The sequence below is a fragment of the Bos grunniens genome, chromosome 7 (assembly GCF_055505025.1).
Source record: "Bos grunniens cultivar Pamir isolate PY7600 chromosome 7, Bosgru_T2T1.0, whole genome shotgun sequence".
NCBI classification, from domain to species: Eukaryota; Metazoa; Chordata; class Mammalia; order Artiodactyla; family Bovidae; genus Bos; species Bos grunniens.
In genome coordinates, this window is record NC_141171.1 from 69,464,563 (window position 1) to 69,488,218 (window position 23,656).

Genomic DNA, 23,656 nt, shown 5'->3' on the forward strand with positions numbered 1-23,656 from the left:
TAATATTATATAATCTTGCTGCTTTTTACATTTATACATACATAATTTGTTAATTGTTCAGAAAATAAGATTCTCAACATATGGACCAGTTCCTTCCAATTCAGGTCAAAAGGATTTCATATTCCAACTGAGTTATCTATTTGGTTTGGGGGTAAAGTAGGCATTATGTCTACACTTAAGATAGATATCCTAAGATTATCTACAGAAAATTATTATTCAATACTTATTTCCACAAATGTCATAATCAAGTATTTTATATTTGCTTGCTAAATAAAGTGCCAACATTCAGCACTCTAATTAGAATAGTACTGCCATAATTAAGTGAGACTTAAATTACTCAGTAATCAGCTGCTAGTATAAACAATTCAAAAGCCAAACAGGAATTTAGTATGTGAATTACAGGTTGTAACAGGAAATACCATTAGGAAAAGTACATTCTAGAGGGCACTTTATTGACATAATCACATTATCTACAATATATATACTTGTACAGAAAATGCTTTGCTATTTGTCTTTTCATACTTAAGTGATTTACAGAAAGCAAACTGCATTGTTGGGGAGAGAATGGCAATGTAGCACCCTTCACAAATCTTTAATTATCTTAAGGTTTAAAAATATGAAACAAAAATGTAAAACCTTAATTATTCAAAAGAAAAATACCACCACCGCACTTCCAAAGAGGTCTTTATCCCATGTGCCAACTCTTTTACTGTAGGTGGTCCTACACATAGGGAATTCTAGCAACATCTTAACTGTGACAGAAAAATCTCTCTGGTCCACCATACATTTCCTTTAAAAATGTGTCCCATTGCTAAAAACAACCAAAACCAGGGATCCTTGCAGAAATCGCCAACTCCAGGGCTGAAGTAGTGAAAATACAGGATAAGCTTGAAGCAGCTTGTGCCAGAATGTAAGAAAGTGCTCAGAAAATAAAACAGCATGACAAATATAATCATTCCTCCATTAAAGCAGTAGAGTTTTAATACAGTGAACATTGTATGTTATGCTTTTAGATACAGAATGCATCAATTTTAATGTAAAGGAAGTTTATAGTTAAAACATGATATTTAGGCTCACCTGATGTCTTATAATTAACGTCATTTTATTTTATAATTAAGTTACAGTAAAAAGGAACAATTAGTAATATAATGTATGCAAATCTTATTCTTTTGGTACATCAACCACCACACCCCTTGCCTCAAACCAGGTTAGCATGTCAAGCAATCTTATTCATATGAGTAAAAAATCCTAAAGGTTAAACATTTCAAGCAACTAACAGGCCAATCACAACCTCAATGACTCTATAGGATTATTCTAGTTACAAAGTGTTCATGAAAAATTAGTAATATTATTATTTTTAATGACAAGTTAATAAAAGCTAGTAAAATGTTACATTTAGATACAACAGTAATATTCTATTTATGACTCTGAATAACTAGAGCACAGATTCCCACTTGCCAGAATAACTTTTAGAGAAATATTCAGCATAAAACATTTATTTGAAAATTGTTCTGGAAATACCAGTCATTACAAACTCAACTATATATGTTATGACACACATTATCAATGCAAGCACAAGTTTCTCAAATGCCATTTCTAATAAATTTTGAAAGCATATGCTACTGAGGTCCATATTTTTTTTAAGTACAGGAATATTATTCCTATTCAAAAACCAGAAACAGTCCTATTCTGTACTTAAAGCAGCTTTAGACTTGCATTGTTTTGTGTATAAGTTTACTTGTGAAACTATCTTTCCTATTGCTGACAACTGCTTAAGGTCACTTAAATAGGTTATTTAGTAAATCAACTTCTTCTCAAAAAACAAAGGACAGTGTGATATTTATCTTTATCAAGAGATGTGTATGTTAAACTGATCTCAGAAGCAAATCAAACATCCCAGGGTATTAAAAAATGGATACAGCATAAGAATTATTAGCATTATACATCCCAATTCTAGTTTTTACAGGTACAACAAAATAGTAGCTACTAAAATAACTTTAATAGTAAAGATTTTGTTAAAGGGGTTTAAAGTTTATTAAAAAGTTTGGCCAACTTTTAAATTCCTACTCTTTGGAACTAATCCAAGGAATGAGTTTTTGTTCACCTTTATCTTTTAATTTTAGGTTACAGCTTTTTAAAGTTACCTCATGATTAAACAAGACCAAAGAACCAGAATTTATTGATAACACAATGGTAAACCTTTTTATAATATATTATCTCATTTAATTCTAACAGTCCTAGAAGGTAATAGATCTTATCCCCAGACTTATGCCTTCCCTCAAATTACTCCTTCCACCCCTCATTTAAAAACAAAATTGAAACTCAAAGAAGTTAGCTCAGCTTGGGCATACTCATAAAAAATTATCTTTTAAAATATGTGGCAACCTATTTAAAATATCCTATTAAGATAATTTTATTAACTGTATTGGGCTTCCCTGGTGATTCAGTGGTAAAGAATCCATCTGCCAGTGCAGAGGATGCAGGTTCAATCCCTTCTTTAGATCCCCTGGAGAAGAAAATGGCAACCCACTCCAGTATTCTTGCCTGGGAAATCCCATGGACAAAGGAGCCTCGTGGGTTACATACAGTCCATGGGGTCGCAAAAGAGTCAGACACGACTTAGTGACTAAACAACAACAATTATTAACTGTATTATGAGACTTCTTCAGGAAAGTAATGTAAAAGAAAGCACCAAAATTAGTTAAGCTTAAAGAAAAGCATAAAACCCTTCTAAGAGGAGAAAATGATGAAACATCCTACACTGGGAAATATGTGAAAATTACACCTTTGTAGACACAAATGCTTGACATTGTACAGTTTGACCACATCACTTATAGGTATTTCCACCTCTATGTGATTAAGTTCAGATGTACTGCCAAATATCAAACACGAAGTGAAAGAATATAAGAAATCCTATCAATAGAATAATGAGAAATCCTGCACCTCAGCAGTGAAAGTTTGAGTTTATAGAACTACCTGTAAGTGAACTCTAATACTTGATATTTTTAAATTTTAAGTGTTATTTAAAATTTTTAAATTAAGTCAGCAAAATTTTCTCCCACTTTCATCCATGATTAAACTTAGATTTACCTAAGATCGATTAAACTTAGATTTACTCAAATGACTTTCAAATCCCAAAAACTAGACTCAACATTTCTGACACTAAAGAAATTGTTCCCAGAACATAACTACTAAAATTTTGAAACCTATATAATTTATTTCCCCTCAAACTCTCAAACAAACACACACCATCAAACACCTGTGCTTTATTTAATCTGGACTATCTGGGGATAGAAGGGGAACTTCCTTTTGAAACAGAACAGCTTCTAAGACAGTATCACTGATGTCATCCTCTGCTTGGAACCATTCAGCAGTAGGTTCTTATTAGCAACCACATCATTTGACCTGTGTTTCAGATGTTTCATTCTATGTTTAATACCTTTTTCGGCCTTAACGTCCTTTCAGTAGATACACATTTCTGAAATACTGAAATACCAGGATTTATCTACTTCATTAAGCTTTTGCTCAGTCTTAATTGTTCTTTCCATTCCCTGAATTTCTACATATTTACCTATACCACAAATCTGGCTATCATACCATCTTATATTATTCTGTCTTTTTCATGTGCTTGTCATGTGCATACACTTAACAGAACCATAAGCTGCACTGGAACCATAAGGTCTGTCACTCAGTTTACAGTGCTCTACAATGCTCATGGTAGATATTTAATAAGCACTCACTGAAGGATCCTTGTAAGATTAGTAAGAATATCAGTAATGTACTTTCAGTTATTGTATACTATTTAGATATTTACAACCTACGCCATCCTCCTTGGATAGGCACATACTGAACTAAGGAAAATTATTTTCAAATTACCCAATTTAAGCTGAGTGTAAGAAAAGTTGGAAAACTTTGGACATATATCAGGGATTAATACAACACAGCACTACAGGCACAGCTAACTGACATAAAGATCAAAGACTTGAGGGAAGTTTATTAAAGCTGTGGGAGCTGATTACAGGGTAATTTTGAACCTATGATACAGCTTATGACTGTCATGAACTTTTTTTTAGGATTAATTACAATGAGTAAGTTCATTATAATAGCTAAGATTTCCTTTTCCACTAACAAAACAACTGTTTGCATCTCGATCATTGAAGGGCATCCTACTTATAGACAATATTCAGAGGCTAGAAAAATTTTCTTTTATGACCAGTATATATAGGGAAAAAAAGAATAAACGCTTATTGAATTTGATTCAGAAGCTTATAAACTTCTTCCAAGTACTTTTTAACTGGTTTAAGTAAAACCAGTAATTCACCTTTATTACAGTAATGTCTTGTACAAGTTAGCAACAACTGTGAAATATATGTTCTAAAAGCTGACACTAGACTTAAATCTAGACTCCATTTTCTATATGTGTTATTTCAGGCAAGTTTCTGGACTTCTCTGTGGCCAATTTTCTCAATCACAAACTAATATTAATAATAATGCTGTCACTATTGTTCCTGGCACATGGCAAATACTCAATAATGATTTATTAGAAGTATCTGGACTTGCCCTCAAGAGGCTTACATCCCAGAGGCAGCAGATGGACAGATGTAAATAAAAGTAGCAGAAGTGGCTTGTGCTAAAATAATAGCAGAGCAGCTTGTGTGAATGCAGGCATCTTATTAGACTGACACGGAACAGTGAATGAGGGAGAGTGGTGGGAGACGAGGTCAGAGGGAGCTGCAGAGCTAGACCAAGTAGAGGCTGGTGAGCAGCAAAATAAAAAGTGGCTGGAGAGTTCTGAACCGATGTGACTTAAACAGTTTTAAAGGATCACCCTTGTTGCTATGTGCAGATTACAGGATTAAAATTTTTATTTGGCTTCATGAGAAATGAAATACACTTCAGAAACCCATTCAGTACCAAACTTATAACTATAAACCAAACATATCATACCACTATGGTTTAACTGTTAATACGAAGTTTTAATCACACAATCTTAAGTCACTTAAAAATTACAAGTGATGAATGTTCTTTAATGATTGCTAATATTGCATGAAAATAAATAGCAAGAAAAACAAATTGAATTTTCAATGTATATCTTCCTTCTCTTACAAAAATAAAGGCTATCTAAGGGAATTCCCTGGTGGGCTAGTGGTTAGGACTCCACGTTTTCACTGAGAAGGTCTGATTCAAGGTCTGGTGGGAAAACTAAGATCCCACAAGCCACGATGGTACAGCCAAAGAGAAAAACAAAAGCGGGGCCAGGGTGGGATGAGTCGCCAGTATCTAGATAAGAATTTTTTTTTTTGAGTGAAAAATTTTACCTGATGAGTTTGTGTGGAAGTTATAAAAAGTCGGGCTTCCCTTGTAGCTCAGCTGGTTAAGAATATGCCTGCAATGCAGGAGACCTGGGTTCGATCCCTGGGTTGGGAAGATCCCCTGGAGAAGGGAAAGGCTACCCACTCCAGTATTCTGGCTTGCAGAATTTCATGGACTCTACAGTCCATAGGGTCACAAAGAGGTGGACATGACTGAGTGACTTTCACTATAAAAAATTATTCATAATTAGAATTATGTATAACTTACTCTCCAGGTGTGTGCGTGTGTGATCAGTTGTATCTAACTCTTTGAGACTCCATGAACTATAGCCAGCCAGGCTCCTCTGTCCATGGAATTTTCCAGGCAAAGAATACTGGAGTGGGTTGCCATTTCCTTCTCCAGGGGATCTTCCCAACCCAGGGATCGAAACTTACTCTCCTGAGAATTTATAAACTAAGCAAAATTCCTATGTCAAAAGAAGACACTCCAAAACAGGGCTAACTGGACTTAAGTACAAAACACGCCTGGCTATTGTTGCACATTAACAAAATTATTCATATTTAATAATTCATTAGCTAGATCTATCCACAGTCATGAGGAGCTATCAACTGGTTCCAACGTGGGAATGCATTATGTTACTCTGCTGCTGCTGCTGCTAAGTCGCTTCAGTCGTGTCCGACCCCACAGACGGCAGCCCACCAGGCTCCCCTGTCCCTGGGATTCTCCAGGCAAGAACACTGGAGTGGGTTGCCATTTCCTTCTCCAATGCATGAAAGTGAAATTGCTCAGTCATGTCCGACTCTTAGCGACCCCATGGACTGTAGCCCACCAGGCTCCTCCATCCGTGGGATTTTCCAGGCAAGAGTACCAGAGTGGGGTGCCATTGCCTTCTGCGATTATGTTACTCTACCTATATTTAATTTTCTGGCTAATGAACTCTGGTAAGCCAAAATGATTTCTTACCAACTTGGGACAGTGTATCGAAAAACTGAAAAGCACACTGTAACATGCTTTCCTTGTAAATGTGTGCTCACTCAGTTGTGTCTGACTCTTCACAACCCCATGGGGACTGCAGCCTACCAGGCTCCTCTGTCCATGGGATTTCCCAGGAAAGAATACTGGAGTGGGTTGACATTTCCTTCTCCAGGGGATCTTCCTGACCCAGGGATTGATCCCATGCCTTCTGCGTCTCCTGCATTGGCAGGTGGGTTCCTTATCCGCTGAGCCACTTGGGAAGCCCCCTTTCTTGTATATACTGCTTGTCTACTATCAGAGATTATGAATTGGGAATCACATTTTAGAGTTACTTTTCTTGATTCTGTTCAGTTTCTTTAAGGATAGATTGTCCACTTCAATTTGCCTTCATAAATCTTTATGTATTTTAGAAGAAATATTTTATATTAGCAGCATCTTTAAAACCTTGAGAAATACAAGCTGAAAAAAAATGAGCAGATGGAAATTGCAATATGTCTTTCCAAAGACTTTATTCCTCAATGTGTCTTTCAAAAGCGTTTCTGTAATATGCTTTACAATATTAAAGGCATTTGTGATTTGCTAAACACAACACAAGGCATACATAACAGAGATATTTTTATGAGTTCTATGGGTTGCTTAATGTGTCTATTTAGGTGAATACACATTGAAAATAATGATTTATGGATTAAGACACAGTTCTTACACACTTGTAAATAATTTAGTTTGACATTTTCTTTATTCCTTCAAACACTATATCTTTTGATTTTTTCTATGTTATAAATTGTTATAAATTATTTTGTGCTTTGCACAATAAAAGTAGCATTTCAAGAGTTTATTTTATGTCAAGCACTATGCTAAGTGTTTCAAATTTAATCCTCACAAGAACTCTGTAAAACAAAATATCATCCTATTTTATAGATGGGAAAGTTTGGAGATATTGTCCTAATCCTCAGGATCACTATTTCTTAGTGATGGACTTAGGATTTCAATCCAGTTCTGATCTCTGAACCACAAACTTCTTCCCAGATTCACTCAACACCAGATCGAAGTGCCTAAGTATAAGACAGTGCATATAGCTAGAAAAGTAATATAAAAATATATACAGGGACTAGCATACATAATTAGACTTAACAATGAAAGGTCATAAGAAGTGACACCTTAAAAAAAAAAAGATAAACAGTTAAGTATACTGTCCTAGAATGTTAGGTAATGTCAGCTAAGACTAAAAAGAGCTAATCTTTATACATAAGACTCATTAAAAGTACTGCAAATGTACTTTGACTCTATGAAGTAGTCCTGTTGTCCCCAAAATTGGAATTTGAATTTATCAAGTGAGTAGATACAATTACCAAATTGCAAGACATATAGACGTTAGAGAAACAAACAACTGTATGGGAACCAATTAACAAAATCCAAACTGAAGAAAGTAGAAAAAACTTAATTTCTTCAACAAATAAATAGTATGAGTGCAAAAAAAGACCGGGATTGAACCTAGACAAAAAGAGAATCAAGAGATACACCCACCAACTCAGAAACATCAAAGAGGAATCATGAGGTAAATGAGAAAGGAATGATGACTGGACATTCGATATAAAGTAATCATCTTTTTTAAAAGGTATGATAATCTGGTTATAATAATAAAAAAAAGATGACTCTTTACCTTTTGGAGACTGATACAAATGAAATGATACATTGTCTTGAATTTGCTTCAAAATAATATGGAGTGGGGATAAAGCAAGACTAGCCAAACTTTGAAGCTAGGTCTGTGTAAGCAGGGATTCACTACCTCCATTTTTGGATATATTTAAAATTTTCCAAAATAAAAGCCCCAAATTAAATTCCAATTAGATCTAAATATGAAACATAAAATAAAATTTCTTCACGATTAAAAAAAGTTAAGCTGCCTATACTCTTTCTTTCCTAAAGGAAATATTAAATAAACATTGGAAATAGGAAGAAAATAACACAAGAGCACAGAAAAAGGTTCAACTATGAAGCCTTACGGTAAAACCTAGGAGTGTTAGTTAGAGGTACTTAAAATTTAAAAAGCCAAATACTTTTAGTGGATTTATCAGTAAACAGACGGAAAACTGCTTGAAAACACTAGGGCACAGGAAAACGTAAGATGCAGCTAAGAGCTTTTAAGAAGCACCTTGGCAACAGTACTAACTAGACTAATTTAAACTACAGAAAAATCACTCCTAAGATATGCTCGCAAAAGGTAAAACTCATCTTTCTTGGGAATTAAATTCTTAGTATTTACTTGTGTCCAGTTACTAGAAGAGAGGACGACAGGATAATGATTTTACTGTTTCAGCAATAACAACTGGTTTAAAGAAAAGTTGATATGGAGAGACTAGAAAGCTGAAAATCACCTTTATTTTTAAATTCTAAGAAGCAAACTGAACAGAGATTTACTAGTAAGATAGGGAAATTAGGGGGAATACATCTGAGGACTGAAAGGGAAAACCAATGATAAGTTCAAGTTGTAGTGGCAGTTTTTTTAAAGACAGGTATTGTATTTTTCAAGTTCAGAAAATACAGTACTATTCCAATAAATAATAAATGTATTAACTGTTGAAATAACTGAATGAAATATTTTCTATTAAAAGCAAGGGGTTCTCCTTCTGGGGTCAGCTAGACTAAAATAGAAATTTGCACGATTCTATTATGTTATGCAAACATTTAGAAACTAAAAATATGCAAATACACCAACAAAAATCATCTTAAAGGGGAAAAAAATGCAAGCTAATGCTTAAGAGAATAACTTAAAATGGACAATCTATAGCAATTGCTAGCAGTTTGAATCACTATCTTAAAGAGAGCAAGGGCCACTGATGAAATAGATTTACCATTAATGTTACTCCCTGCATGAAAGAGAAGTGTTGGCTGGCCTTGAACAGGAAGCAGTAGTAAGTGGTTTGATTCTCCACTACCAGGTTACCTTCACTGCATTTCCAAAATTTGAAGAACACAACAGAACTACAGCAACTTTCAGTTCATACCAAAAATGGGGTAACAGAATATTAAAGTGCTCAATTTTATTTCATCATCACATGAAGAGAGGCAGGTCAAAGGATGACAGTGGTCAAGCTAGTCCCAGTTGGTGGGAGTGGTGCCACTTATCCTTTCCTGCCACAGCTCCCTTTAATGCAACTTGAGTACATGTGGGAGGAAACTGGCACTCCAAGCTCTGGTGAGCTTTTGGTTTTATCTGCTTTTCCTCAGTTCCACAATGTCCTGCAAAACAGAGGCATTTAATACCACGAGCAGGTTCAAAACTTGTGGAAAGTATCTCCCTAACCCTCCGTGAAAGTTTTCAAATTCTCAAAAGTCAATATTTAAAATATATCATTATACTTAAGAACTGCCATCATACTGGATCTAACAGTAGCTTCAGAGGACACAAGAGCATTTTTCCTTCTGAAGTATAAACCTCATTGGGTAGGGATATATACTAAATAAAAAGTCCTAATTTTCCAGTCATGGATTGCACTTTATTTATTGCATAAAGCAATTAAATATAACATTTATTGACTGTCACATAGAAAAATTGTCTTTTCAGCTGAAACTGTCTCTGGTGGATAATGACTTTCTAAAATTTATCTGCTGTTATGAAATACTTGCTCCATTTTTCCCCTGACAGAAATTCGTATTTCCAAAATGCCAACAAGGTTGGAAAAAGTCATTCTAATACAATCCTATCATTTTAAAGATAAGGAATCCAAGCTCTGGAGAGTCTTATGATTCTGCCTCAAATTATACATATGGCTAATTTAAAAAGCAGTATCAGAAGGTGAACCCAGGTCTCCCCAAACCTCTAGCCAGGGCTATATCATATAAAGCCTCATTTCTATTCAACACAGCTCTCAGAGCAGTCCTTAATCACTTTATTGTTTCCCCTTTTGCAAGTTTCCTCATCACCTTATCCCCTTGATAATCTGAATAGCTGTTCTATGGATCTGTTTCACTTCCATTATGGCAATTTAAGATGAACGGTCTAAATGGGCATAATGCCACAGGTACTGGTTTTGTAAAATGTTTGTATTTGGGGTGGATGACTATTTCTTTTCTTCCAATGAAAGATGAAAATTAAGTACTCATCAGTAAAATAACCTCATGTTCTAATCCTAATATGTGTCAGACACCACTGAAAGTTTTTTAAAAAGTCCTTGGTGGCAACATTCTTACATGTTCTTGAGTAACTTGGTTTAAGTTTCCACTCTTTTTAAAATCTTTTAAGCTACTTATTTAATTGGCTGCACCTAGTCTTAGTTGCTGCATGTGGGATCTAGTTCTCTGACCAGGGACGGAACCCGGCCGGGCCCCCTGCACTGAAGCCCCAAGTCTTTGCCACTGGACCACCAGGGAAGTCCCCAGGTTTCCACTCTTATTTGGGTAGTAAAAAGGAAGACTGAAGTTATTTTCCAACAGCAGCTCTTCCATTAGATTGACTTGATAGCTATTTATGTGACAAATTTAATCTGAGGTACTTGAAACTTAGTAACAAAGGTGAGAAAAACAACATGAAAAGAACAACAAGAACAAGAATATTGCCTTGATTTGTCTCCTGAAAAAGTGTACCTTGTCTTCAAATTTTTGAGTACCACAAATTTAGTCCCCTAAGGTAAGAAGGTGTTTTAGTGATTTTTTCTTCCACCGACCTCTGGTTAAGAAACAGTTCTGTAGAGATTTTTGGATCTTCAAAGACTGTTTAAGCTGGTATCCTTTACACCATATATAAAAGAACAACCAATAAACCTGGATTTAAAAAAACCCAAAAAACAAAAACATGATTTTATTTTTACCTTTGGAAAGCAAAGGATATATAAATAGCAAAACAAAACCAAAATAAAGGACCGAGGACTTAATGGTCAAATAAATGGTTGACAAAGCAAAACCACCAAATCACTTTTCAAACATGGAGCTTTTCTCTTAATGAATTTTAATATTACTCTTGATGTAGAACATGTGCTATAATTATCAAAAGCATACTGATCTAAACTTACTGCATTATGGCCTTTATATGCTATTTAAGTTCTTCACCCTTAATTCTCACAACATTCTAAGGTAAATATCCATCACTATTTTCATATTTCACCTGAGAAAACTGGGACACTTCAAGGGTAAGTCATTTGCCAAGGTTACAGAGCTTGAATCCAGCTCTGCAGGTTCAGAAATCTGTGCTCCTTAGGCACTCTACTGCATTCTCAGTAGCACAGAAAACTTGAAAATACAGTCAAACTCCAAATTCTATCTGATGCATTATCCAAGCCACTGAATTTTTTCTTACTTAAGTATAGTTGATTTATTAGTTTCAGGTGTACAAACAGTAATTCAATAATTTAACAGATTATACAGTTTAAAGTTATTATAAAATGGTGGCTGTATTTCCTGTGCTGTACATTATATGCTTGGATCTAATTTATACATAGCAGTTTACAATAAGTTATTTTTTTGGGGGTCAATAAAGCCAAGAATTTGCCATCCTCACTCCCTGATTTTAGACTGGATGAGTGGCACAACTGAACTGGTTTTGCCATTACACTTATTATATCATCGCTAAAACCTGAAAAGAGGGGACTAGTTAAATTCTTAAACTTTACTTCCTGCTGTTCTGGAAGACCTTACTTAACCACTGTTATAATGTGTATGATACACTCAGTGTAAGTGTTAAGGTTTCCCTAGGGTAGTAAGATACTAAAGTGATCACTTAAATCTTAAAGACTATCAGCTATGCATTAGTCATTTTACCTGTCTGTACTTACAAGTAGATCAACAGGATATAAACCTTGGTTGTTTCCTTTTTTAGGAGACATTTCTTGTTAATTCAGTGATTAATTAATTAAACTAAATGGAACAAATGGCCCTCCAAAAATGAAATGTAGTGGAAAAGGAAACAGAGGAAAGGAACCACAGTAAATTACACGGTGATTTACTCTCACTAGTGTTAGAAAAGCAAAGGAGAGAGTCTGAGTAACTTCAGTCTGACCACAATGGCCACTTGTTACACCTACCACCCACTACAATACCTCAGGCTCATTAGGAATTAAAAGAAGCTCAGCAAGGTAAAGGACACATCCCAACCAGGCCTAAGGTCTCTACAACCGCTGAGGAGCACAGGGAGCCACTGAAATAAGTTTCCCCAGCCTCAAGTTTTCACTGCTGCCCAGGAGGCAAAGACCAAAAGCCAGGGGCCAAGACAGTTCTCCGGCCAGGGCAGTGACCCAGCTCGAGACAACCCTGCCCCCGCCCCTGATCAAAGTGTCCGCGCCTAGAGGGGTGGGGTAGCTGCAGGGTGAGGAAGGCCTGGATAGGAGATAAGGGGACTAAGATGTTTCGACAGAGAAAAGGTCCCTTCGGTTGGCGGATCGGGACGCGGCCCCGGGCCGAGAAGAGAGTCGCCCGCCGCCATGATAGGGCCGACCCATCTGGGGGGCGTGACGCGGACGGCCCGGAGCGCAGAACCGGCTCCCTTTTCCCCCCGCCCCTCCCCCGCGTGGGCCTCGGCCACAACTGCCCCCCGATACTCACGCTTTGTCCACCAGCTCCCGCACCTTCCACATGTTCAACATCTTGCCCAAGCGGGCCGGGCCTCCACCTCCCTCTCCTGTACCCCACGGACCCCGGAACACTTCCGCGCCGGGGCAGATCCAGGCCGGGGTCGCTGCCGCTGTCCACGCCGCCTCCGCCGCCGCCCGCCGCCTCAAACTCCCCCAGTCAGCTCCTTCTCTTGCCACAGCCGCGGCGCCGCCAGTGACACGTCGAGACGCGGGGGCAGAGGCGCTGCGTGGAGCGGAAGTGCCTGACTTTCCGCCCGCTGCGCACGGGGCACGCTGGGACTTGTAGTTCTCTGTGCGCCAAATTAGGCTGAAAGAGTTTCAGAGGAAAGCTAAAGTTAGAATTCTTCGGTAAAAATGCTCTCTGGATTCTCCGCACCCCTACACAGTAGTCATATATAGATGTGAAAGTTGGGCCATAAAGAAAGCTGAGAGCCGAAGAATTGATCCTTTTGAACTGTGGTGTTGAAGAAGACCCTTTAGAGTCCCTTGGACTGCAAGGAGATCCAACCAGTCCTAAAGGAAATCAGTCCTGAATGTTCATTGGAGGGACTGATGCTGAAGCTGAAACTCCAATACTTTGGCCACCTGATGCGAAGAAATGACTCATTAAAAAAGACCCTGATGCTGGGAAAGATTGAAGGCAGGAGGAGAAGGGGACGACAGAGGAAGAGACGGTTGAGTGGCTTCACCAACTCGATAGACATGAGTTTGAGCAAGCTCCAGGATATGGTGAAGGACAGGGAAGCCTGGTGTGCTGTAGTCGATGGGGTCGCAAAGAGTCGGACATGACTGAGTGGCTGAGCAACAACAACAACAATGGACAGAGGAACCTGCCAGGCTGCAGTCCGTAGGATCTCAGTCGGAAACGACTGAAGTGACAGCGTGCACGCGATGACTATAAGAAGTATAATTGGCATATGAACTCCTCATTGACAGAAGTAATTCTGTATTTGGTTCCAAATGCCCAGATATATTTCCTTCCCTGGGCTTTAGTTTCCATCCTTGTACATTGAAAAGGTTGTATCTTAAAACCCATTCCATTCTAATTCTACCATACAGTGCTCTTATATTTAGACAGATACTTAATATCCTTGTTAGATACTTACTATAAAGTTCAGAACCTCAGTTCACACTCCATGGGAAATTGTAGAAAAACAACACTACGACATTATGATGGGCCCAAGAACCTGACAGGTGTATATTCTCAAAGTGTAGATACACACCTACACGGCATTCATTATTTTATTGCAATGATTATTGTCACTTTATTTTTCACTTACTCATTTTTTGACAATGTTCATGTTAGAGCCACAAACACTCTTAAAGTTCATTTGGTCAAACTGCTTAAATTTTACAGTTCTTTACATTCTACAAATTTTTATTGAACATTTTCTATGTGAGAGGAGTGGGGAGAAGGAGAGGGGGATGACAGAGGATGAGATGGTTGGATGGTATCATGACAGAGAGTAAGGCGAGAGTTGGTGATGGACAGGGAGGCCTGGTGCGCTGCAGTCCATGGGGTCGCAAAGAGTTGGACACAACTGAGTGACTGAACTGAACTGAACTGAAGGAGTGGAGAACACAGCTGGGAGGAAGACAGGCAAGGCCTCAGCTCTCTTGGATCTTAAAGGTCTTTGGAGGAAAACATAGTAATCAAGGAAACATTTAAGATAATTGCTGATAGAAAGTGAAGAAAACAGAAGAGAATGTTATAGAGAATGATGTTAGAGGAAAATAGTATTAGGGAATATTTAGGGTGTCTTTGAGGACACTTTTTTTAGGGGGGTAGGTAGGATGTTAGTTCCCCCACCTGGGATTGAACCCACCCCGCTGCAGTGGATGCATGGGAAGTCCCCTGAGGACATTTTATTTAAGCTGAAACTTTAATGATAAAAAGGAAATGGCAAAAAAAATTTTTTTAACCTGCAAGAAAAGAATTTCTATTGAGGACTGATTCACAATGGAGACATGAAATCGATTGCTGCTAGTTATGAAGCTAGGTAAAAATTATCCCAAATCAAGAATCTAGAACACCTGACCCGTAGTTAGTTCTTCAGGTCAAATCAGTTCCTCATACTGCATCCATTAAATAACTGGAAGGAGCTCTGGAAGATTTCCTGAGAAGTCTGTATGCAGGTTCAGAAGCAACAGTTAGAACTGGACATGAAACAACAGACTGGTTCCAAATCAGGAAAGGAGTATGTCAAGACTGTATATTGTCACCCTGCTTATTTAACTTATATGCAGAATACATCATGTGAAATGCTGGGCTGGATGAAGCACAAGCTGGAATCAAGATTGCCGGAAGAAATATCAGTAACCTCAGATATGCAGATGACACCACCCTTATGGAAGAAAGTGAAGAAGAACTAAAGAGCCTTTTGATGAAAGTGAAAGAGGAGAGTGAAAAAGTTGGCTAAAAAGTCAGCATTTGGAAAACTAAGATCATGTCATCCAGTCCCAACACTTCATGGCAAATAGATGGGGAAAATGTGTAAACAGTGACTGACTTTATTTCTCTGAGCTCCAAAATCACTGCAGATGGTGACTGCAGCCATGAAATTAAAAGACGCTTACTCCTTGGAAGGAAAGTTATGACCAACCTAGACAGCATACTAAAAAGCAGAGATATTACTTTGTCAACAAAGGTCTGTCTAGTCAAGGCTATGGTTTTTCCAGTGGTCATGTATGGAGATGAGAGTTAGACTGTAAAGAAAGCTGAGTGCTGAAGAATTGATTCTTTTGAACTGTGGTGTTGGAGAAGACTCTTGAGAGTCCCTTGGACTGCAAGGAGATCCAACCAGTCCATCCTAAAGGATATCAGGCCTGGGTGTTCATTGGAAGGACTGATGTTGAAGAGGAAACTCCCTTTGGCCACCTGATGCAGAGAGCTGACTCATTTGAAAAGTTCCTGATGCTGGCAAAGATAGAGCGCAGGAGGAGAAAGGGATGACAGAGGATGAGATGGTTGGATGGCATCACCGACTCAATGGACATGGGTTTGGGTGGACTCAAGGAGTTGGTGATGGACAGGGAGGCCTGGCATGCTGTGGTTCATGGCGTCGCAAAGAGTCGGACACGACTGAGCTACTGAACTGAACTGAACTGAAGATCATAGTATCTGGTCCCATCACTTCATGACAAATAGATGGGGAACAATAGAAACAGGGACAGACTGTATATTTTGGGGTTCCAAAATCACTGCAGATGGTAACTACAGCCATGAAATTAAAAGATGCTTGCTCCTTGGAAGAAAAGCTATGACCAACCTAGATAGCATATTAAAAAGCAGAGACATTACTTTGCCAACAAAGGTCCGTCTAGTCAAAGCTATGGTTTTTCCAGTAGTCATGTATGGATGTGAGAGTTGGACCATAAAGAAAGCTGAGCACTGAAAAATTGATGCTTTTTAACTGTGGCGTTGGAGAAGACTCTTGAGAGTCCCTTGGACTGCAAGGAGATCCAACCAGTCAATCCTAAAAGAAGTCAGTCCTGAATGTTCATTGGAAGGACTGATGTTGAAGCTCAAACTCCAATATTTTGGCCACCTGATGCAAAGAGCTGATTCATTGGAAAAGACCCTGATGCTGGGAAAGATTGAAGGTGGGAGGAGAAGGGGACGACAGAGGATGAGATGGTTGGATGGCATCACCGACTTGATGGACATGAGTTTGAGCAAGCTCCAGGAGTTGGTGATGGACAGGGAAGCCTGGCATGCTGCGGTCCATGGGGTTGCAAAGAGTTGTACAGGACTGAGTGACTGAGCTGACTACTGAGCTCTAGAACGGCTTTCAGTAAGACTTCAGGATTTCACCAAGACAAGTTGAAAGAATTGCCAGGCAGAAAAGTATAAAAAGCACAAATCAGATCAAAACTGTCTGAGAGCTTTGTCAAGATAGGAGTGCTCAGGCAGACAGAAGTAAAGTGAGTTGAAGAGGTGGGTGGGGAGGTGCACGTAAAGAGATAGGCAGAGAAATAGGGCTTTCAAATGAGAATTTTGTGTTTCATGTTGGATAGATTGTCCAGCTCAAGATTTGAAGGGTGGAATGTGGCCAGGGAAGATAAGAAAGAGAATCTGCTTTCCATAAATAAGAGCTCAGCAAGTTAACTTTCAAACAAGCAGGTCCAGGGTACACCAGCAGAAAGAGCCTGGCATGAAAATAACAGCCTTCCCTGCCCTAGGCCTGTTTACACGTTCATAGTAATTCATGATCAACCAGAGTAACCCAATGAGTACGATGTTGTCACCTGCTTTGCCTGCTCCAATAGCAAGTTTGGAAGTGTCTAGACTTATTCCAATGTTGTCACCTGTGGTCTGTTCACAGTTGACCAGTGCCATCTAGAATATAACACCAAAAAACCTGCCTGTCTACCTTTGACTCAAAAGAGCCTTTAATAGAAGAACCAAACAAGGAGAGTTTGTTGAAAAGTGGTCTGGTCTCCAAAGACTAATCATTTGCATTTTAACAAAGTGTTCCATTTTTACCCTTTATCTTGCAACTTTGAGAGCAGTTTCCATAGTAACATCGTTGTGGCAATTTAAATGTGTCCACAGTAGAAAAATAAACAAGAAAATGTCCCACCTACCCCTCTTCAGGAAAACATATTTTTTACTAAATGGGCTTTTAATGAGGCCAAACCAGCACAAGGTTTGAAAGCAAATGTACTCAGCAGTGTTACTTATGTGTGAGGAGCAATTATAAGTATGCTTATCTCCTATGGCTGGCTCCTTGGTGTGTCCTTCAGAGGAGTTTAATTCCTAGTACAGGGCTGTGGCAGCCATGGGAAGGCACCTCCCAGATCTTTCTTCAGGAGAACCCATTGAGGGGAGTGTGGATAGCTAACAGCTCCAGCAGCCACTTCTACTTCTTGGGAATGAGGTGCAGCATTTATGCCAAGGCTGTGCTGTCAATGGGCTACTCCCAGGCAATGACTGAGCAAGGTGTTCTGGAGCCAGCCAATGCAAGACTCCTTTGCTGAGCCAGCAATTTCCTTTGTCTCCCCTCTGCCCCAACCTGGCCCTCATTTCCTCAGTTTTGCTGCAACTGGACAGATTATCTTCCAACCCAATCTTCCTTCCTTCTCCTTTCTCCCTTGACAGAACTTCTTGTAGCTTGAGACTCTTCCCATATACTCTTGTTCCTTCTTCCATTTATCCTTTAATAAATCTCTGACCTACACTTCTAATTCCAGCTTGGCTTCTGCTTCTTGCAGTATCTAAACTGAAACAAGAGGCAGAGTTATACCTTGGTTTCAGTATTTGACCCAGTGACTGTTGTTTTTGATCACACATAACTGCTTTTCTCTAGAAGTCAAGATATTTGATTTCTGATATTAATATGAGGGTTGCCACAAGAGCTAGGCAGATTTTGTATTGTACAACCCCAGAGCCCCAATTATATGTAATACCATGAACTGTCAGTCAGTTAACCACAGAGAGAAAGTATAAAGTAGTGGTTCAAGAGTGCAGGATCTGTACTCAAACAAACCTAGGTCCAAATTCTGTATCTGCTATTCAGTAGCTTGGTCATTCTGGATAAGTTAAGTAAACTCATAAAGCATAGAGGTTGTGAATTGGATCTCTGGAGCCAGATTGCCTGGGTTTGAATCTTAGTTTTGCTACTTACTAGCTGTAAATATGTGACTTTGGAATTATTTGACATCTCATATAGCTCAGTCGGTAAAGAATCTGCCTACAATGCTGGATACCTGGGTTCAGTTCCTAGGTTAGGAAGATCCCCTGGAGAAGGAAATGGCAACCCATTCCAGTATTCTTGCCTGCAAAATCCCAAGGACAGAGGAGTCTGGCAGGCTACAGTCCACTGGGTTGCAAGAGTCAGACACGACTTAAGTGTTATCTTTTCTTTTCTGTGACTTAGTTTTCTTATCATAATGAGGAATAACAGAAACTCATCTTAAAAACTTTCTCAGACAATTAAATAAGCTAATGTTTAAAAATAACTTAGAATAAAATCTAACACAAAATAAACACTCAGTAAATGTTAGTGATCCTCCTGCTACTTGGGCTTCCCAAGTGTTGCTTATGGTAAAGAACCTGCCTGCCAATGCAGGAGATGTAAGAGACCCAGGTTCAATCTCTGGGTCAGGGAGACCCCTGGAGAAGGGCATGGCAACCCACTCCAGTATTGCCTGGAGAATCCCATGGACAGAAGAGCCTGGTGGGCTCTGGTCCATAGGGTTGCAAAGAGTCGAACACAACTGAAGTGACCTATCACAGCACACTGCTGCTACTACTACTATTACTGCTGCTAGTAATTATATTAATTCACAAAATTTATTCAATATTACAAGTATTTAGTAAGCTGCTACTATGTTCTACACACTGTGTTGAGTGGTGAGGTGGTGGGCATACAGTCAGAGATAAAACAGACATATTAAACAAGCAAATAAATTTGGTAAACATAGTAAACTCAAAGTGATATGCTTAGGATTGAATGAGGTAATACAAATAACTCATTTCACATTGTGTCCTGCATGCAGTAAGTCCTCACTAAATTCTACTTTATCATTATTATCAGTCTGTTATGTGGATCTCTGGCTTCCCTGGTAGCTCAGATGGTAAAGAACCTGCTTGTAATGCAGAAGACCCAGGTTTGATCCCTTGATTGTGAAGATCCCCTGGGGAAGGGAATGGTAACCCACTCCAATATTCTTGCCTAGAGAATTCCATGGATAGAGGAGCCTGGCGGGGTACAGTCCATGGCGTCGCAAAGACTCAGATAGGACTAAGCAATTACCGCTTTCACTGTTTTTACTTTGTGGATCTCAACTTTTTCCTTATAATGAGGGGTTGGTCTATCAGAGTATCCTAAGCCTAACCAGACAGAGTAAGAGAATTTATTGACCCAGGAGACAGAGGAGTTCAGAGACTGAATTTGCCTCAGGATCTTAGCAAATGACGGTCAGAACTCTCTCTGATTTTCATGTTCCTTTATTGCAGTTAACTTTCTTCTAGTTGGCAGGAAATAGGGTATTAGCTTGTGGAGAATAGATTCCATTTTTTGGTTAGAACCAATGGGAAAGAAACACTTTAGTCTTTCATCCACTGAGTCTAATAGCACAGGGAATGACTGACTGGCCCAGTTTGGCTCACGTACCTATCTTGCTGCCATGCATTGTGCGATCATTAGCCCTAGGAGAACTGTGTAGAGTGAAAACCAAAAGCTCTCTGAGGAAACTGAAGAAAGCCATAGTTGTTTACATAGACAAAAGCAATAGTTGTTAACTACTGTAAGTCTAAGGTAGGGTCTGCGTGAGTGTGTGCGTGCTCAGTGGTGTCCAATTCTTTGCGATTTTTTTTTTTTTAATTTGGTCTACATTACAGAAAAGTTGGGTTGTGGAGAGCAAAAGAGAAAAGAATGCCATGGAGGATAACTGAAAAGAAAAGATGGCAGTGAAGAGGAAGGAGTTAAGTGGAGCCACAGTGTCATGTCGCAGGTAAGCTGGTAGCAGGGCATGCCCTCGTCAACTCTCTGTTCTGGTCTTCTTGGCTGAAATGCAGTTTCCTTTCAGGGCTGTCAGCAGGGCTCAGGCGGATCTATTCAGAGACCCTGGTAGGTGCTCTAAAGGGCCAACACATTCCATTCTTGCAGTCCTTCTGCAAGAATGTGCAGGTGCTGGCAGTAGTGAGATGGGGGCAGAGGTGCTCTTGGAATCATTTTCCTGTCTTCTGGGGTGCTCTCTCTCCTGTCCCCTGACCACAGGCGAGCCCAGAGTAGGTGCACTGTTTCTAGTGGCTGGATCTCTGAAAACTCTATTCACAGGAAGCCAAGGTGCCATCAATGAAGCAACTATGTGGCTTGTGACTGTGGGAATTTATCTGGCTGTCAAGTCAGATTCAGGAGTGACTGGGGTGGATATCAGAAAGGATGGGCTGGCTGGTTTCTGAGGCAGAGTCTTTCTGGAAAAAGTCAAATGTCCTGGGAAAGCCCCCAGATGTCCGGACTTCACAGGAGACTTTGCTGATCCTTGAACTCTTATCAGTTTAGTAAAAGAATTGTGCTCTAGGAAGAGCACACTGCAGCGGACACCAAGAGTCAAACTGTCAAACTGCTGCTCTTTAATAAACAGAATGAATGTGGCTAAAGACTGGGAGTAGGGCAAGAGGTCAGTCAGCACAAGTCATTCCTTTCTGGTAGGAAAGAGTTGACATTTGGTGTCTATTGGGCATCATGTGCAGTGGGGTTAAACAGATAACCAAAACCTGTTGTTATCCAAGAGGATTATAGTCAAATATGGAAGACAGAAAGTGAAAGTGAAAGTGAAGTCGTGTCCGACTCTTTGCGACCCGTGGACTGTAGCCCACCAAGCTCCTCTGTCCATGGGATTCTCCAGGCAAGAATACTGGAGTGGGTTGCCATTTCATAAACAAATAAGCAAAAGCACTGAAAGGTATTTATGAGGCAGTATAATGGGGGAGGGGTATGGAGGAAGGTCAGGGCACTGTCTAAGGTATCGGTAGAATTTGGTTTTCAACGTAAAGCTGTGTGATATTGACTAAATCCTGGTGCCCTTGTTGGAAAATAGGGCTGAAAAGAGTCCCTGACTCAAAGGGTTGTTGTAGGCGGTGAATGAGATCGTTCAGTTCAGCTCAGTCGCTCAGTCGTCTGACTCTTTGCGACCCCATGGACTACAGCATGCCAGGCCTCCCTGTCCAACACCAACTCCTGGAGCTTGCTCAAATTCATGTCCATCGAGTCGGTGATGCCATCCAACCATCTCATCCTCTGTCATCCCCTTCTCCTGCCTTCAGTCTTTCCCAGCATCAGGGTCTTTTCAAATGAGTCAGTTCTTCGTATTAGGTGGCCAGAGTATTGGAATTTCAGTTTCAGCATCAGTCCCTCTAATGAACATTCAGGACCGATTTCCTTTAAGATGGAATGGTTGGATCTCCTTGCAGTCCAAGGGACTCTCAGGAGTCTTTTCCAATGCCACAGTTCAAAAGCATCAGTTCTTCAGCTCTCAGCTTTCTTTATAGTCCAGCTCTCACATCCATACATGACTACTGGGGAAACCATAGCCTTGACTAGACGGACCTTTGTTGGCAAAGTAATGAATCTGCTTTTTAATGTGCTATCTAGGTTGGTTATAACTTTTCTTCCAAGGAATAAGTGTCTTTTAATTTCACGGCTGTAGTTACCATCTGCAGTGATTTTGGAGCCCCCAAAAATAAAGTCTGTCATTGTTTCCACTGTTTGCCCATTTATTTGCCATGAAGTGATGGGACCGGATGCCATGATCTTAGTTTTCTGAATGTTAGGCTTTAAGCCAACTTTTTCATTCTCCTCTTTCACTTTCATCAAGAGCCTCTTTAGTTCTTCTTCACTCTCTGCCATAAGGGTGGTGTCATCTGCATATCTGAGGTTATTGATATTTCTTCCAGCAATCTTGATTCCAGCTTGTGCTTCATCCAACCCAGCATTTCTCATGATGTACTCTGCATATAAGTTAGATAAGCAGGGTGACAATATACAGCCTTGACATAGCCCTTTCCCTACTTGGAACCAGTCTGTTGTTCCATGTCCAGTTCTAACTGTTGCTTCCTGAGCTGCATACAGATTTCTCAAGAGGCAGGTCAGGTGGTCTGGTATTCCCATCTCTTTAAGAATATTCCAGTTTGTTGTGATCCACACAGTCAAAGGCTTTGGCATAGTCAATAAAGCAGATCATTCTGTTATTTTTGAGATTGCATCCAAGTACTGCATTTCAGACTCTTTTGTTGACTATGATGGCTATTCCATTTCTTCTAAGGGATTCTTGCCCACGGTAGTAGATATAATGGTCATCTGAGTTAAATTCACCCATTCCAGTCCATTTTAGTTCACTGATTCCTAAAATGTCAATGTTTACTCTTGCCATCTTTTGTTTGACCACTTCCAATTTGCCTTGATTCATGGACCTAACATTCCAGGTTCCTATACAATATTGCTCTTTACAGCATCGGACTTTGCTTCTATCACCAGTCACTTCCAAAACTGGGTGTTGTTTTTTCTTTGGCTCCATCTCTTCATTCTTTCTGGAGTTATTTCTCCCTTGATTTCCAGTAGCATATTGAGCACCTACCAACCTGGAGAGTTCATCTTTCAGTGTCCTATCTTTTTGCCTTTTCATATTGTTCATAGAGTTCTCTAGGCAAGAATACTGAAATGGTTTGCCATTCCCTTCTCCAGTGGACCACGTTTTGTCAGAATTCTCCACCATGACTTGTCCATCTTGGGTGGCCCTACATGGCTCATAGTTTCACTGAGTTAGACAAGGCTCTGGTCCATGTAATCAGATTGGTTAGTTTTCTGTGATTGTGACTGAAAGCAGACAGGCTTTCAGTCTGTCTGCCCTCTGATGGAGAAGGATAAAAGACTTATGGAAGCTTCCTGATGGGAGAGACTGACTGAGGGGGAAACTGGGTCTTGAGCTGATGGGTGGGGCTGTGCTCAGTAAATCTTTAATCCAATTTTCCGTTGATGGGTGGAGCTGTGTTCCCTCCCTGCTATTTACCTGGGTGAATGAGATGGTATACATTAAATTCCTAGCACACTGATTGACATGTAACAGATTAAATCAGATCTGTTATCATTGCTACACTGTTAGTATCCAGAGATCATGGGTGATGTGGAGAGGGTACTAGAATAGGTTCATTAAGTCTTAAAATAAATATACATTGATATTTGGGCATTTATCCCATTGCTAAAGCTGAAACTCCAGTACTTTGGCCACCTCATGCGAAGAGTTGACTCATTGGAAAAGACTCTGATGCTGGGAGGGATTGGGGGCAGGAGGAGAAGAGG

General features: G+C 39.6%; 2 protein-coding genes across 5 annotated transcripts in view; one reads left to right on the top strand and one right to left on the bottom strand.

Annotated features, from left to right (window-relative positions):
- The window catches only part of CLINT1 (clathrin interactor 1), a 57,470-nt gene extending 44,427 nt beyond the window's left edge, over positions 1-13,043 (bottom strand). For all 4 annotated transcript variants that reach the window (XM_086412649.1, XM_086412648.1, XM_086412652.1 and 1 more), the window contains exon 1: positions 12,823-13,043. In XM_086412649.1, coding sequence (XP_086268775.1) covers positions 12,823-12,863 — 41 coding nt within the window. In that variant the 5' untranslated portion in view covers positions 12,864-13,043. The remainder of the gene's footprint in view (positions 1-12,822) is intronic.
- LSM11 (LSM11, U7 small nuclear RNA associated) overlaps positions 1-20,228 on the top strand; it is a 115,978-nt gene extending 95,750 nt beyond the window's left edge. The window contains exon 6 of the transcript XR_015167880.1: positions 20,197-20,228. The gene's annotated coding sequence lies outside the window, so the exon portion shown is untranslated. The remainder of the gene's footprint in view (positions 1-20,196) is intronic.
- Positions 20,229-23,656: the final 3,428 nt, after the last annotated feature.